Genomic DNA, 17,340 nt, shown 5'->3' on the forward strand with positions numbered 1-17,340 from the left:
TTTAAACTTTTTTTAATACTCGTAAGCTAAAACATTCTGGACCTTTTTGATGAAAATTGTTATTCAAATGTTATGACAATATCTAACGTCATTCATATTTGACACTGCGATGGTAGCGCCGTCTGTCGGATTCAATGTAAAACATTCCAAAATCAACAACTACTGATAAATTAAAAAATAATCAAAAAATCATTGTCCAGCGGACAAAATTGTGAATCTAAACCATTCTCAGATCCTCTTGAACACACACAAAAAGTTTCATCAAAATCCGTCTAGTCGTTTAAGAGGAGTTCAGTGACATACACACGTACAGAAGAATTATATATATAAAGATTTATAGGTGCATCCACGACTCTGTAAGTAGAACACACACAAAAAGTTTCATCAAAATCCGTCTAGTCGTTTAAGAGGAGTTCAGTGACACACACGTACAGAAGAATTATATAGGTATATAAAGATTTATAGGTGCATCCACGACTCTGTAAGTAGATAACAATTAACTCTGTCATTTCTTTAAAATATTATGAGGCAAGGGTTTATAAATTATTTTTTCCAAAATAAGAATTCATAAGTAAAACAAAAAAATATTTTAAAATCTTTTTATTACTTAAATCAGAAATATACTTCACAAGAAAAATAATTTAAGTTAATTGTTACGAACTGTAATAAGTACAAAAAATAATTAAATATTAATTACAATAACATTCGGCCTGCCATCTAGCGTCGAGTAGCCGAAACTGAATATAAATTAATTTAGACCAAAACAACAAACGTTCATTCCATTATAAAAATCTGGGATTTCAGATATGAAATTTAATAATTTATAAACATAATTTATTTAATCATTTTCAACAAAAAAATATATTTTCATTTTCATTGAAATACGCCATCTAGCGAATAATAAATTAAACTGTGAAATAAAATTAAGTAAATAATTTTCGAGTACAAAATAAATTATAACAACAAAACATGATAATGGGAAATTAGTACGTAACACGATATACAATAACTATATTAATAGATAATTATACCTAAACTAAAGTAACTATTCAAGTATTCATACAAATAATGATAATTAAGTAGTAAAGTAATTTCATAAAAGCATTACCTTTAATAGAAAAATAACAGATTTTTCATTACTACTATGCTTAACGTAATATCCTATCATTAATTTTGACTCAGAAGGTAAGTAGAATTTGATCCCAAACTTTGGCAAAGTAAGCCAAAATACACTTAAAGCTAAATGTAGAACACCGCCATCTATCCTTCAGTGGCGACCCTCTTTGGTTTCTGTAGGGTCCGTTGTTGCTCTTCCCGGATTATTTCTACGAGATTGCTCACAGCTTTGTCCATGTCCTCGAGGCGGATTTTACTAAATGTTAATCGGACGTACGGACAGGGGGCGTTGGTGTCGAATAGGAACGCTTGCCCCGGTATCAGCATTAGACCACGTTGGAATGCTGTTTGGAATACCTGGAAATTCACAATTAGTTGTTATTAAAAAGTTGTAAATAGCCACTAAGATGTTTTATAATTGACGATAAATTATAATTGATATATTCTTTTTTAATTGGCGAGGCGAGTTTAAAATTATGTTTTAAGATTCTCCATTCGAAGCTACACTTTGGAACGAGCATCTAGCTTCACTGACAGACAGACTGACTGACGGACAATTCAATTTGACGTTTCAAAAGTGCCTTTTTTTTTTATGGTGGAAAATCATCCAATGACTTCTCCCGCCTTGGGCGAGGCGAGAGGGAGTGTCAGACTCTTACTGACTAAAAACCACCCCGTTCCTACTCCTGCCCGTCGAGCCGGAGCCCCGGTAAACCCGCTAGGTAGTCCGCAGCTCCGGATTAGGCATCAGCCCTACTGGGCCCCATCTGTGGTGGTCTGATGGCTCTTTGAGGCGCGCGCAGAACGCGACGCGCCGCACGCACGGGTCTGGTTCTGGTCGAGCGGCGAGCTACCCTTGCTCGCCGTCCGCAGACCCGCACTTACGGTGGCCGGAGATCGCGCGATCCCCGACGCCCGGAGTGTCTCTCGCGACGGCTGGGGCGTGAGGAGGTTCGTTCTCTCACGCGCCCCGCCTCCTCCTTAGCTAGCATGACTGCTTCGCAGAAGGAGGAGACGGCATCCCAGTCCCCCTCGCTCCGCACCATGGCCTGAACCAATGTCGGACGCGAGAAGCCGCCGTCGCCGACCACATCCACATCCTAAGGACACGGCGGTGCTCATCCCATAGGGCAAGAAGGGCACACCGCAACCGTTGCTCCACCGTGTCCTCCGGGCGATCCTCGCAGTGATGACACCTGGGCGTTTCCTCCCGCCCAATCAGAAACAGGAATCTATCGAAGCTCCCACGTCCAGTAAGCACTTGGGTCAGGCGGTAGGTGAGGACGCCGTGTTCAAAAGTGCCTAATTTAGGATTAATTGAAATAAATGCTTTGACATTGACTTTGATTGAAATTTTGCGACCCCTTGCACAACCCACAAAAGATAAAGCATAATTATTTCGTACAAAGCTCCCAAGGCTATAGTTCATCAAATTCTTACCATGTTATAAACATCGTCGACGCCGTTGACTCGCAGCCAGAAGAACAGCCCAGCGTCAGGCATGTTGTACGGCGCCAGATGTTCTACCGGCTTCAGCGCGGCGTGGAGCGCGTCGCGGCGCGCGCGGTAGAAGTCGCGGGCGTTAAGCAGGTGAGAGGCGAGGGACTTGCGGCATTGTACCAGTTGGTGTAGGATTGCCTGGAAGGTAAAATCTGGATGTATTTTCTACTTGAAGCAAACAGGGAGTGAAGTAGTTAACTAGTGTTGCATCGCCTGATGCATTGCTACTAAATACATTACTTAAACATTTTGTAGTTGGTAGCGTAACTACGCATGCACGGAAAAAATATTTGTTCGTTCTAGAAATTATTCTTTTGGGTCTCAGTGATGAAATGAAATTTTGTTTGAATGTGATGAACACTGTACAGTATGGATTTTTTTTTAAATGGGACAAGCCCGCCACAACCTCCCACACCGCTGCAACTCCTGTAAGCCAGGATCTACAGTAGATACAACCATGAAAACACCGGAACATTGAATTCCGGCGCGTCCCAGGGACATGAATGACTGTCTTGGATCCCGCAACGAAATAAATCAGAAGATATTATTAGAACAGTACAGTATGGATGCATTAAAGTGATTTGATTCGATTTAATTTGATTTGAAATATTCACAGAAACCAATAAATATTCTACAGTAGTAAAATTCCTTCCTTAGTTCCTTAAACTGACAAAAGATGATCCCAATCTCACACAAAACTAAACTTGGTTACACAGTAAGTTAGCAAATAAAACCTAGGTATGGTACTGACCTGTGCTAAAGTGCAGGAGTGTAAGAGCTCAGCCTGCGTGTGCAGCTCGATGCGCTGCAGTAGCGGCGTGGGCGCCGTCATCCAGGCGCCGCGCAGCCCCGCACTCACCACCTTCGACACCGAGTCCAGACGAATCACGCGCCCGCAGGTGTCCATCGAGAGCAATGATGGGATTGGTCGCTGCAGAATTAAAATAGGGTGAGGTAAAGTTTGGAGTATTGAACCTAGCTTCAAAGGTATTAGCAATAAGCACTATGAATAATGGAAATTTAAGTAAAGTCAAATCTTTTATAGGCGAAGCATTCCAATATTATCGAACTTAAAAGCTAGCGATCTTCGTTTGGATCAAGAAATTATTTCAGTAAATGAATGTAATCTTTATTGGAGGATCCACAATCTTGATCCGTTTATAGCGTCGTCAATCTAAAGCCATAAGATTAGGTGTTTACGTAACAAAACAAGTTTAGGTACTCACATCTGTATAATTCAAGAACATGTAAGGATCATCCTCTATAATAAGGAAGTCGTATCTGCACGCTAGTTCGTAGATCTGCCGCCGCCTGTCCTCTGGCAGCACTGTGCCTGTGGGGTTGCTGCCAGTCGGGGTGATGTACATCATCTTTGGCATCTTCAACCCTCGCCGCAGCCGCTCCCCTAGGACGGCGTCTAAAGTCTCCGGTATCATGCCGTCTTTGTCTTCTGGAATGCCTATGATTTCTGGCTGGTACGGTCTCATCTGCAAGGAATAATTAGTTGAGGGTGATGTTCTTTCTTGTTCCATTTAGTAGTTGCTTAAACGTACGTGGGGATTCAAATGGTTTTATTCTTAAGGGAGAAATCGAACTGTAATGTATAGACAGTTTCTTAACTCCAATTTCCATACATACAGTACCTATTTTCATTCATTCGTATGTAGCTTGTAATAGTCATCATCAGAAGACTAAATCTCATTTTAATCCAAGGTTTTAAAATCAAGGAAGTCAACAAACTGAATTTATACAAACGAAACAAAATATTTCGTAGTTGTTTCTCTTATTGTCTTCACTAATTCACCAGAAATAAAGAAACCAATGAATACTCACAGTGCTATGTATCCCGGTGTAAGCGTACTCGCACGTGATGACCGGGTCTCCTGGCTCTACCAGCAGCTCCACGCACTGGTAGATGCCGTGCTGTCCTCCGTTGGTGATCAGCACGTCGCGCGGCACTTCTCCGGGGGGGCGGTGCGTCTCCGATTGGAACTTACGCAGCTCCGACAGCAAGGCTGGGAGACTGGAAGAGACAATGATAATTTAAAGAAAACTGCAACTAAATTAGAATAATCCTTATGAAGATTTGTCAGAAATGGTAGATGTTTTTAGAAGTAGATGCATGATGTTTTGTGAATCCTACAGCAGATCAGCAAATAGAGGATAGATGGCGATGACCCGTCTTCTGACTTATCTCGTTTCCATAAACTATATACACAATTCTTTATTGCTTATTGTCAGTCGGCAAGTTCATAGTGTTTAAAGTTATGACTGACTCAAAATGAGTGTAATTTAAGTTTTTAGTAATTTTTCATTGGAACTTACCCTTGCGATGGCACGTACTGCAGCGCTGCAGCGAGGTCTTTGCCCTCTAGCACCATATTTGAGAACTTGGTCTCCATGGAGAGGCGTGTGAACGGGAACACTTGCTCGTTGGGCATGCCTTCTGCCAGGGAGATCATCTCTTTGCCCACCTTGTAGGCCAGGGATGCTGGAAATAAATAAAGACGTTTATTAATATCTATATATTAATACGTGATGCAAAAACTTTGGACCACTTTTTACGATAATTGCGCGGACGTAGGAGCATAAAATTTGGTACACTTATAGTTTATGTGTAGGAGAAGTGCATAGCGCTAATATTTTTCAAAAATAATGCTTATAAAGTACATTAAATCAATAAATAAAACATTACACACACATGCATAGTATCTGATCGTATTTGACAAAACGTCAAAATCGATAGACATTGCGATGATATTCTCACGTCTCATATGAAAAGAGTTTTATAAAAGAGTTTGAATTAAATAAAAATTATCCTTCAACGTACGTTAAGTGGTATTGTAAATTAAATCATATATGGTCGAATTTCGGCCACTAGGCGACCACTAGTTCTCCTTAAAACGTAAAGAACAGACATAAAGTTAATTCCCGAATGGATAGTTTGACAAATGTAGTTTTTCTTCTCCTAATAATTAGTTTTTATTATTCAAAGATTATGAATCGATTGATGAATATAAGAGCTGGTGGTTTTCTAATGTTTTGTCATTATAAACGCGAATAATACTTGAGTGTATTGTTATTAGGTCTACATATTACCTATGTAGTTAATAAGAAATTAATTCAGTAACTCAGGATCAATAGAAACTCAGCTTAAACTAATTCATGCAAAATATGATGCCATAATTTGCGTTTGCGACGTTGCGTTGCGTGAAAATATTATATTCAATCATCGGGCATAGCTTCGTAGCATTAATGTACACATACAACAAAGTTTTCTGCAGAAGCAATTGCAAAAGAAAAAATGCAAAATATTTAACTGATAATGTAGTATTTAACTAAAGTGTGTATTTTGATGATTTCATAATTCTTGTTATCGGCCAAACGTAAGAGAAGAGTCAAGAGACTTATAAAGATTATGTAGGCACACTGAGTGACACGCCCTTCAAAATGCAGAACTCTTCATAATCTCTCATATTTCAGCAACGCAATTCTTTTGCGTCACTCCAGATAACGTTAGCATAATATTTGAATAATTAATTGTTTGTTCGCTGGGGTTACATCGAAGTCGTTCATCAAAAGTGAAAATATTTGCGCTTCAAACTATTTACGGCGCGTTGTTTAGTATGCACATACATTTTAATGGATTACCGAAACGTGTCACGTCGGTTTGTTTTCCTCAGACGGTCGGTAAAGGTGAATAATAGATCTACGTATTATAACACACCCACTTCAGTACCCCTTAGTACGAGTTTGCTTTACGTTAAAAGTAATCGAAACGAGAGCGCGTTCGGCGCTCTGATTAGTTGGTTTATTCGAGCCGGCCAATCAGAGCGCCGAACCCGTACTCGTTTCGATTACTTTAAAAGTAAAGTAAACTCATACTAAGGGTACTGCCTTAGTAGCAGTAGCTAAAGAAAAGAATGCTCGAGTGTCAGGACATTTGAAGGTGTAGTTAATGACAACGTTTACAGAGAGTTGACGGTCATACTCGTATAAACAACAATATGAATTTTAAACATTTAAATTTCAATTTATACTTTTAACTTATAATTAGAAATTATAAGCCCAAGTTTCCTCACGTTGTTTTTCCTTCACCGTTTATCACTGGTGTCTTAACAATCTTAGAAAAAACATATAACTCGGAAAATATCATATTAGTACTTGCTGTTGGTAGGTTTCGAGCCCGCACTCTCATGCATAAGAAGTGGGTGTCTTAAACCACCGGGCCACCAAGACATTTTAAGATACATAGATGATATACACATTAGTCTAGTACGAATATTTTCCTAAGTTTTATAGTATGACTGGTGGCTCAAGGTACCTAATTTAGCTATTTATAATCCCTTTGAGTATTATGTAAAAGGACAAAAGTGTCACAAACTCTTGTTACAACATTTCTCGCATCACTCAACGACGATTAATGCGTACATGTTTCTTACACGATAAAACGAAGTAATAAATGCAAATTCTTTTCATTTGTAACATTTTGCCGAAACAACGGATGTTACTATCAACGGATGGAACGATTATTGTATGGATTGACGTTCGACATCTAAACGAGTTACGTATAAGGTCAGTGAGAATTTCGCCAAATTATTTGATCTTCTACATAAAAACTAAGTACTACGCAACTACGTTTATATCAAGCTTCTATTTAACTTGCGTTGTATAACCGGAGCTGCGGACAACGTAACAGGTTACCGGGGCTCCGGCTCAAAGCAGGAGAAGGAACGGGGTGGTTTTTAGTCAGTAAGAGTCTGAATGAGAATGAGTAACTGGATGACATTCTCCTCTTAAAAAAAAACTTGCATTTTATGTACTTAGACTTACAATGAAATAATGTATGTGGTTGAAGTGGAAGAGTTACCTTGCTACAGAATTTTGAAGCAGATATCTTCAACCTTATTTGAGCTGAAATTATACAGTACTAGCTGACCCGCGCAACTTCGTTTGCGTGTATCCCGCTACTTCGACAAATACAGTCAACGCATGCCCCCGCCGCCGCGGCCGGCCCGTACCGTGCCGCAATACTAATATCGTGATATCTCCTAAACTATATGTCTAAATAACACACTGTAAACTGCAAAAATAATCTAAATTAAATGCTCGTGATGATGAACTTACTTATTATGATAAGGATATATGTATTATTGGTTATATCACCAGTTAAACATCACCCAACGAATTAAATGTTTTTTTAATACAGAAAAGTAGTTTTTGTGACTTAAATAAAAAAGCTGGATATATGTCATCGCGGACTTTTTTGTAGAACTAATAAAGACCAATGTTTTTGCTATACATTGTTCTTACTTGTATCCAACGGTATAAGCGGCGCACGCACAAATGCAATCTTCAATTAGATTTTTTTCTGACTTCTTGGACATAAATCGCTATAACTCAGCTAATATAGTTTCAATGTATTTCAATTATATATAAAAACCTGTCGGAGAAAATACTCTTTCTATTAGTGAAAACCGCATCAAAATCCGTTGCGTAGTTTTAAAGTTTTATGCATACAAAGGGACTACAGACAAAATGGGCGACTTTGTTTTATACTATGTATAGATAGATTACACATTGAGTTTGCATCACCATTATGATGAAAAATTGATTTTCCAAATGTTTTATACCGATTACACAGTATGTTTGTACCTATATCTGTACATGCAATGCAACAATAATAATCGACAATAATATCAAGCAGAATCAATTAGATAAAGCGCATTTTAAGCCTTTGTAATTTGAATTAATGACGCAAATTTTAAGGTAAGTGAACTTGTTCATTTTATATTGTGTTAGATTAGATAATATTGTTCCAAAGATAACGAACGCGTGTAGGTAAAATTTTTAAGAGAAACCGCAGTTTACTGAGAACTAATTTCTCGTGACATTGAATCGTGCGCCTAGGAAGAGAAACTATTTATTTTGTTTATCAACAACAAACAGACTTAGATACCTACTTAATGTAAGTATGTAAACAACAGCTGATGTATGTTTTAATGATAAGAAGTTTCTAAAAATGATTATGTAACAGATATTTCGTTAGAAATTCAATTAGGTTCATATTACAAGAAACTTCTATATTTAGTTGAATGAACTGATTAAAGTGTATATCTGTATACATTCAACAAGCAACAATTGTAAGTAAATAAATATTCAAAATAAGCAGACAACAATCATTCGAGAAAGTACGAAAGGTTAGCGACCAATTTCAGGGCTCATGAATATTCATGACTAAATCGAATATTTCAGAAAGAAAAATAAGTTACAGCAATAACGCATTATTTTACACACTTACACTTACATACTTGACAAATTAATTTTGATATGATAATATTACGACTGTTATTAACTTCAGGGTAATCAAAGATACCGTGCCAAATGTTCATCACGTCTTTTTATGAGTATATGTAATAATGAGAGAACCTGTTACCCATACACTGTCGATCGTACAAATATTGGAACAAATTCTGAAACTTATATCCGGACACACACAAGTAATGTTTGATTGTAAACATTAGCACAAATTACAATTTTTACTTCTAAACCGTGCTCGCTACGGCGTGAGACTCGTTAATTCAAGAATTTCAATACTCATTCAACTGAATTATTGGACACACCTAGATGTGGGTGTGTTTAGCTGCCTTTTCCGTAATTCGGCAACTACAATTACCTAATACTTTGGGGAAAACAGAGGCAGTACCTACCTATGTATTTATATTTTCTGATAATGGATGCGATGAACTGTTTGTGATTAAAATGCCACAAAAGCAAATTTGGGTGTGTAATGACTATTTATCTGTGACGTAGCACCTTATCAATATAAAGCTCTTTAAACGTGTTCTTTTCGCGGGAATTCTCGCCTAAAATAATGTGTTTATGCTTAAATACCAACTGGTAATAATTGTAATATCATCTTTCAAATTGTCACCAGCTCCGCAGAATCGTCTGCGTATTATAATTTTTATAATTATACAATTTACGCAATTTTACTAGAGTCCTTCTAATAAAATACATGAAATTGTCTACTAACTGAGTAGAGTCTACTTAGACAAATCTCATACTATATCTTTAAAAAAATTTCATGTAGTCTTCACCCAAACTACTTAAACGTAGCTCGGTACCTCGGTAAGTACCCACAAAAATCTTGTACCTAGAAGCATTTAGTCAGTAAGTGTCCGACACTCCCTGTCGCCTCGCTCAAGGCGGGAGAAGTAACTGGATAATTTTCACTCCCCAAAAAAAAGCATTTACTAACAAAACTATTGTTCATAAAAAATATCATTTTAATAACATTGTAACCGAAGTAATAAATAAATCAATCGTGATTGATTTTTAATAGACGATAATGATAATGACTGCATTAGCGAATTTCCCCCCGATATCTTTGATAACACGTGTATAAACACCTGATTATTGATTAGTAGTGATTACTGATATTATTATAATGAATCAGCATTAACTACCTCCCTCTACAACAGCAAATATTACTTTAATAGCTTAATTAAGTAAACATCTTATCTTGTCTCTATTTATCGTCATTATACAACTTACGTGGCATTTATACCTATTATTAGGTCTATTTAATATTAGTTTCTGCTAATACTAGTTTCTGGCTTCAATCGCGATCGCATGGTTTAAATGATTGCTCATGTGTTATTCTAGACCACAATCTACCCAGGGGTACCCAGGGGTAGATTGTGGTCTAGAATAGTAGTCCCAAATTTCATTCCGATTCCTTCAGCCGTTTTGACGTGATTGAGTAACAAACATACACACAAACTCACTAACACACATAATACACACATAAACTCACAAACTTTCGCATTTATAATTCTAATAACTTCTGCCAGTGACCTGCGTTCCCGTGGCGTGAAAGGTAGCCTAAGTGTTGTTCTAGACCATACTCTACCCCTGTCCCAAATATCATCCCGATCCCTTCGGTCATTTTGACGTGATTAAGTTACACATACTACTAGGTTTTTTATGTAATGTAATCTAATTAAAAACTGCGTTTCACGACATATTAGAACGATTAGGCAATGCGTATTTAAAAGTAAATAAATCAACGGTAGATAATAAAGATGTCTCCAAACATGAAGGGGAAGATAACTTTGATGATAAGCCGCGCCTTCGACGACTCACTTATCTACTGCATACACACGTATGTTGAAATTAATTAATCCTTGTCTTTGTAAAAAGTAATTTAAATTCTTTGTTAGATTTTGGATTATTTTCGATTTTAATACTGAAGCTTACTGCATTTTTTTATAAGAACTTACGTTGTCTTAATTATGTGCCTTACCTCAGAATTTTCTATTAGAATCTACGTTGTCTTAAATCGTAACTCTACAGACAATGTCGAGATCATTTCTACCATTCTTTTGGTCTCTTTAACAGAATAAAAAAATCCTTAAAATTAACGTTTTGAGTTTAAAATTTCTTGTTACGTCTTCTTGATCTACTTTTTGAAATTATAGTCTATAGCTTCTTTAACGATTTATTATTTCAAATACTTAATTACTTAACCGAAATCATATTTTTTACGAATTGCCAAAAAATATTTACTCACTGATTTGCCTCGTCAGCGCTGGCTCCCTACGCGCCGCCCTCGTGCTCAAGAACCGGTCATAGTCCTGCTCCGTGAGCGGCTTGTACCTGTCCTCCTGGTAACTGCTCTCATTGTAGAACTTAAAGAATTCATTCACGTCAACATCTCTCTGCGAGAAGTCTTTCTTCAGAACCAACGTCACAGCGCGAGCCTCGAACAACCTCTTCGCCAGTTCCCTGTTCACTCTCCTCAGTTTTGTAGTAACGAACATTTTACGTTTCAAATATTTCTAGAAAAATAATTTCCGTAGCGCCTTTTTTCGTGTTACTTTTCCCGCCACCGTCTATGTTCGTACTGCAAGGCGTTACCGACGAAATGTAACGAAATCAGTGTACCTCAATTAAAATGCTTAGATTACGTCAAATTTGATGATAGCGTGATTATGCGATAAGGTGATAATGAGCAACGAAATTGTTTAATTAGTCGGCACTGTTTGCTAAACACACGAAAAACATGCGAACGTTGTTCAATTCTTACTAAATGAAAATTTTGGTGAAACTGTCGAATATGTTAAGTGCAAGTAAAGGTTTGACCCCTCCGTGCAAACTGAATAAGTAATGTTATTGATTTTTGTGTTTACTGTTTAATTTAAAAAAATACAATAACATCGATTAAAAGAATTATTTTATAGGTATGAATATTAAGTGACATCATCTTTTGTGAATAATGTTTATTACCTACTCTATCCTTTCCGCGTTGTGTAAAAAAATACTCAAAAAATTAATTGGTGAAATGTAAATAATATCCCATCAAAAACATCCTGTAAAAAACCCAAGTCTCGCAGCTCAGTCTTTCTACCGTCAAAAGTTGTGAGATCCATGTAATACCAAGTCGGTTAATCTATTTAGTGTCTACTTGAAGGACCTTCTGTCTTAAGTTATTACATAAGTTATTATCATGCCAATATTAAAAATATTTAACGTTTTAAACAAATAGATCGACTTGGACATCGCTTGATTTGATTATTAGTATGTATCACACTACACAGCACGACGGGCCAGCGACCAACAGGAACGAGAGTTTCAATCGCGTGAGGCGCGAGAGACTAAAGAATCTATATCTATATATACTTATAATAAATCTGTAGAGAGGTCAATTCTGTACATGAAATATATTTCCAAAATAACTATCAGCGGGTGATTAGTAATCGATACTGACGCCAAACATGCAATCAGATTTTTTTTTGTCTGTCTGTCTGTCTGTCTGTCTGTCTGTCTGTCTGTCTGTCTGTATGTTCTTTATAGAAACAAAAACTACTCGACAGATTTCAACGAAACTTGGTACAATTGTTCTTCATACTCCTGGGCAGGTTATAGTATACTTTTCATCACGCTATGATCAATAGGAGCAGAGCAGTGAAGGGAAATGTTGGGAAAACCGGAGAATTTACTCCATTTTTGAAGCTTCCGTCGCGTGTGCAGCCTTAATGGTTAAAGCTACACAGAAATCATGTATGACGGAAATGTTCTCCTTAAAATTGTTTAAAAAATATTCTACGACAGCAAATGTCTATCTTTTATGGTTGACTCACAATAACACGTATAGCTCCCGATAGCTTAGCAGTTCGAAGCTTTCTGATTATATTTGTCTACCTATTCTTACGTTTATGACACTCATTCATCCCTAATTAAAAAATGTTAACATTATTACCTATTTAATAAAAAAAATAATCATAGAAATCGGTACAGAAACACCAAATATATACATGAATTACGCTTAGTTTCTATTAAGTAGGTAAAGGCGTAGGTACTTTTATTAATTGTAGATCGATACTAAACCCAAATATGTGTTTTTTTTTGTCTTTCTGTCTATCTCTATGTTCAGGCATTACGTGAAAACTAACGGTTCGATTTCGATGAAACTTGGTATAATTATACCTCATTATCCTGGGCATAAAATAAGATACTTTTTATCCTAATCCTATCCGAAAAATATGTAGAAAAAAAAAACTTAATTTTTCACTTTTATACTACAGAACGCAAGCTTAACAGCAGTAGAGGGATATCCTTAATTATCATGGGCCTAGCCGTATTTGGGTCCAATCAATAGCTATTTATAAGATGTCATTGTCAGAGTTACTCAAAATGGAGAAATAAAACTTCCATGCGAAAACCGACATCCGCGCGGACGGAGTCGCAGGCGGAAGCTAGTCTATACTAATATTATAAAGCTGAAGAGTTTGTTTGTTTGATTGTTTGTTTGTTTGTTTGAACGCGCTAATCTCCGGAACTACTAGTCCGATTTGAATAATTCTTTTTGTGTTGGATAGTCCATTTATCGGGGAAGGCTATAGGCTATAAAACATCACGCTATAACTATTAGGAGCGAAGAAATAAAGGAAAATGTGGACAAAACGGGGGAAATTATTAATTCTTGAGGGCTTCCGTTGCGTGCGCTGCGAAAATGGTTCAAGATACGAAAATTATATGTATGAAAGAATTATTCTTCTTAAAATGATCTAAAAAAGTCCGCGACAGTATATGTCTATCTTTTAGGATTAACTTACTAAAATCGTTTTTATGGTAATCAAACTGGGTCGAAATTAATGCATTATTTGTTAAGAGTTGTATTAACGAAAAAATATTAATCTTTATCGAAATAAATGTGTTGTTCATTAAAAGTATTTAATTGTGAACAAAATTGTCTTTGACATCACTATACTCCTATAAACATCTTAGAAGATATTACAGTTTTAAAATAACTCCGATATAAAATTCACCCGCGCCGCATGATGTGCGAAACACGACGCTGCGCGCTGCCAGGAGGAGAGGCATTGTTTGCGAACGACGCGGAGCCTGGTGTAACTATGTATACTCAAAAAAATTATAGTCTTACTAACGAAGTAAAACATTTTTTGATCATTGACCATCGAAAGCGTTTGTTTACAGCGTAGAATAGCAAAAAAGCGGTTTACCACACGCCCACATTTTATTGTGGCTGTCTAACAAAGTACAACCAGATTCTACGTTTAGTGCAATAATATCGGCTGAAACATTTGACAAACAAAACATCCAATTCTTCAATTTATTGTCATAAAAATATGATAGGGTATAAAAATATGGACCTTAAGGATTTCATAACCTTGCGTCATCATGTATGAAAGAAAACATTTGTTCTAGAAAGTACTCTTTCTTTTTTTTGAGGGGGGAAAATCATCCGTTGGCACTCCTGCCTTGGGTGAAGCGAGGAGTGTAAAAATCACCCCGTTCTGATTTGAGCCGGGGCCCCGGTAATCTTTTACATTGTCTGCAGCACCGGATCGGGCATCATCCCTATTGGGTCCCATCTGTAGTGGCCTGGCTCTTTGAGGCGCTCACAGAACGCGACACACGGTACGCACGGGTCAGGTTTTGATCGGGCGACGAGCTACTCTTACTCGCCATCCGCAGACCCGCGCTTACGGTGGCCAGGGATCGTCACGCGATCCTCCTGCGGCGACTGGGGTGTGATGAGGATCGTTCCCTCACGGGCTCCGCCTCCTCCTTAGCTAGGATGACTGCTTCGCAGAAGGGGGAGACGGCGTCCCTTTCCCCCTCGCTCCGCACCTTGGCCTGAACTAGAGCCGGACAGCCGGACGTGAGAGGTTACCATCGCCATAACCCTAAGGACATGGCGATGCTCAGCACATGCAATGCACACCGCCCCTGTATGCTCCACCATATCTTCCGGGCGGTCCTCGCAATGACGATACCCAGACGAAACGCCCGGGTGTTTCCTACCGCCGAATTCGAAACAGGTACCAACCGAAACTTCCGTGTCAGGTAAGTACCTGCGTCAGGCAGTAGGTGAGGACGCCGTGACGCCTCTCAAGCCACTCTTCAAAGAGGGGACTTACCACTGCTATAACGCGTATGTAGCGAGCCCATCTAAAAAGTACCCTAGGAATTTTATTTCTGAAACACAAACCGGGGTGGCGGTTACCCAACCTATAGGCGCAGGTTTCCGGAAAACAGTGGAAACACATATAGTATAGAAATGAGTGTGGATTGTTCCTTATAATCATAATCCAGTGCTATCACGAATTTTCAATGCACAAATTAACCGTGGGTAACTGCTATAATTTATGAAGCTAAGAAAGTTGTTTGCAAAAATAAATATAATGCCTAAAATAACTATTCCACGCGGACGAAGTCGCGGGCACAGCTAGTCTAATATAATATTGTAATATTCATTTTGTTTTCATGCGATGTCCAAGTCGATCTATTTGTTTAAAACGTTAAATATTTTTAATATTGGCATGATAATAACTTATGTAATAACTTAAGACAGAAGGTCCTTCAAGTAGACACTAAGTAGATTAACCGACTTGGTATTACATGGATCTCACAACTTTTGACGGTAGAAAGACTGAGCTGCGAGACTTGGGTTTTTTACAGGATGTTTTTGATGGGATCTCACTTCTTTTTGTAGAGCCTTTCTTTTTGATACCATCTACTTCTAACGAATTTTGTTAAAGGTCTTATGATATTTTCTTATTTTTATATGTAGTCTTCCTCTTTTTCTTTTCCGGTACTACTTCTTGAGCTTCAGCCACAGTTTTTCTCAAAGCCCACTCCCTGTCTCTATGGGCTTTTCGTATGGGCTTTTCCCTGTCTCTATGGGCTTTTCTTATCGTAAGCAAATAATATCAGTAAACTAATGAGCAAGCCTTTTAGTCGTAAATGTAATTAATAAAGTCGTAAATGCCTCGAAACCTAACCTATAAGTTTGCGATTTTCATTTATAATTTCGATTGATTGAGGCACATCCGAACAGCATGAGGGCGCTCGCACGTATGCGTGCGGCTGCCGCTCGCTCGAAGGCATTCACATTTCATTGTTCTGTCATTTTGGCGTATATTTTGCTTGTCAGTCATAGAGTAAAATAGAGGCCAGTCTGTCTGTAAGGAGGCTAGTCGCGCTAACAATTTATATATAACAGATTTAAATTATAATATATTGTTTTATTAGATTTTCGTACTTCAAGACATGTCCAATCATGTGTTTTTCATTACGTCGACCATTTTACAAGTAATAATGTTGTTCAGTTTCATGGGCTAAACACACCCTTACCCACCCTATACCCCCTCCCTTGCCTCATATGGTAGGTACCTATCTACACCTATTAAATTTATAACCACCACCAACCACCAACTGCATAAATAACTTTGTAATCCCATATATTTATATGGGATTACAAAGTTATTGATGCAGTTGGTGTATTTGGAAAACTGGACCGAAATTACAAAATATTTAAGTTTTCCCATGATTAAGTCTTTGACTGCCAATAGAAAACTGTTGAAGGCAAATCCTCCGCTAACGTCGGTCACCTGGTGTGACCCCCATGGCGTTTAACGCGTTAAGACACTAAACTCTATATGTATTCCAAATATGAAGCTTCTAAGTCTGCTAGAAGTGCCTTGGACTTTTGATGATCGGTGAGTCAGTGAGTGACAAAATTTAGAAACTTTAACAAGTTGTCATTCTTAAACTACTGATTCAAATTGACTGAAATTTTAAATATTCCGTTTTTATACAATGCCGGATTAGTTACTGAAGATTCAGGTTTCTTGCTTTATCCACAACCGAATTATAGGGGGTCGAAAAAGGCCCGAATTGCTTCGAGAAAAGGATGGTACGGCCGTGCCGCTTTTTTTGCTCGACTTGGCGGGGGCACTGCCGTGCCCCCAGATGAACGCATTAAACCATTTACACTACAAATATAAGAGTTCTTATCTGATGAAAAGATGTACCATCATTATTGCTGGCAGAGTTCTCCACAGACTCGTGTCAGAGATTGCTGGCAGATTTGAAAACCTCATTTTTTTAACACAAAATCCTAACAGCGTAATCGCCACGTGAAGACAGTTGAACGTAAATATTCCGCTAGCATTCCGAAAGGTAATCTATCCATGGTAATATTGTTATGTACGAAAAAGAATCAATATTTTGCAATGTGCTCTCCGTACATTATCCATTCATGCTTCTCTTCCAATCATTCTGTCTTTGCATCTATCCACATTTATTTGTTGCCTTTGCTTTATAACATAGTTTTTGCCACTTCCCCATAAATAGTCCAGCCAGAATAACTATACTCATTTAAAATGTATGTTTGTAAACATCAGCTGTTAC

The 17,340-nt window shown here is 37.7% G+C and overlaps 1 protein-coding gene across 1 annotated transcript; it reads right to left on the reverse strand.

Annotated features, from left to right (window-relative positions):
- Nucleotides 1-585: 585 nt before the first annotated feature.
- On the reverse strand, nucleotides 586-11,679 carry LOC118279380 (kynurenine/alpha-aminoadipate aminotransferase, mitochondrial). Its single transcript, XM_035599068.2, has 7 exons — nucleotides 11,192-11,679; nucleotides 4,942-5,107; nucleotides 4,450-4,639; nucleotides 3,843-4,103; nucleotides 3,368-3,547; nucleotides 2,557-2,754; nucleotides 586-1,473 (listed from the first exon to the last, which is right to left on the reverse strand). Exons 1-7 carry the CDS (start codon nucleotides 11,439-11,441, stop codon nucleotides 1,261-1,263), a joined length of 1,458 nt encoding a protein of 485 aa, XP_035454961.2. The 5' UTR covers nucleotides 11,442-11,679; the 3' UTR covers nucleotides 586-1,260.
- Nucleotides 11,680-17,340: the final 5,661 nt, after the last annotated feature.

Source organism: Spodoptera frugiperda, chromosome 14, assembly GCF_023101765.2.
Source record: "Spodoptera frugiperda isolate SF20-4 chromosome 14, AGI-APGP_CSIRO_Sfru_2.0, whole genome shotgun sequence".
Taxonomy (NCBI): domain Eukaryota; kingdom Metazoa; phylum Arthropoda; class Insecta; order Lepidoptera; family Noctuidae; genus Spodoptera; species Spodoptera frugiperda.

Bases quoted from the DNA above. Each gene is read 5' to 3' on its own strand.
- LOC118279380 (XM_035599068.2), bottom strand. From the start codon at position 11,441: ATGTTCGTTACTACAAAACTGAGGAGAGTGAACAGGGAACTGGCGAAG. The intron at 4,640-4,941 runs GTAAGTTCCAAT...TGTCTCTTCCAG, and splicing joins CAGTACGTGCCATCGCAAGG to TCTCCCAGCCTTGCTGTCGG. The intron at 2,755-3,367 runs GTCAGTACCATA...TTTACCTTCCAG, and splicing joins ACTCCTGCACTTTAGCACAG to GCAATCCTACACCAACTGGT.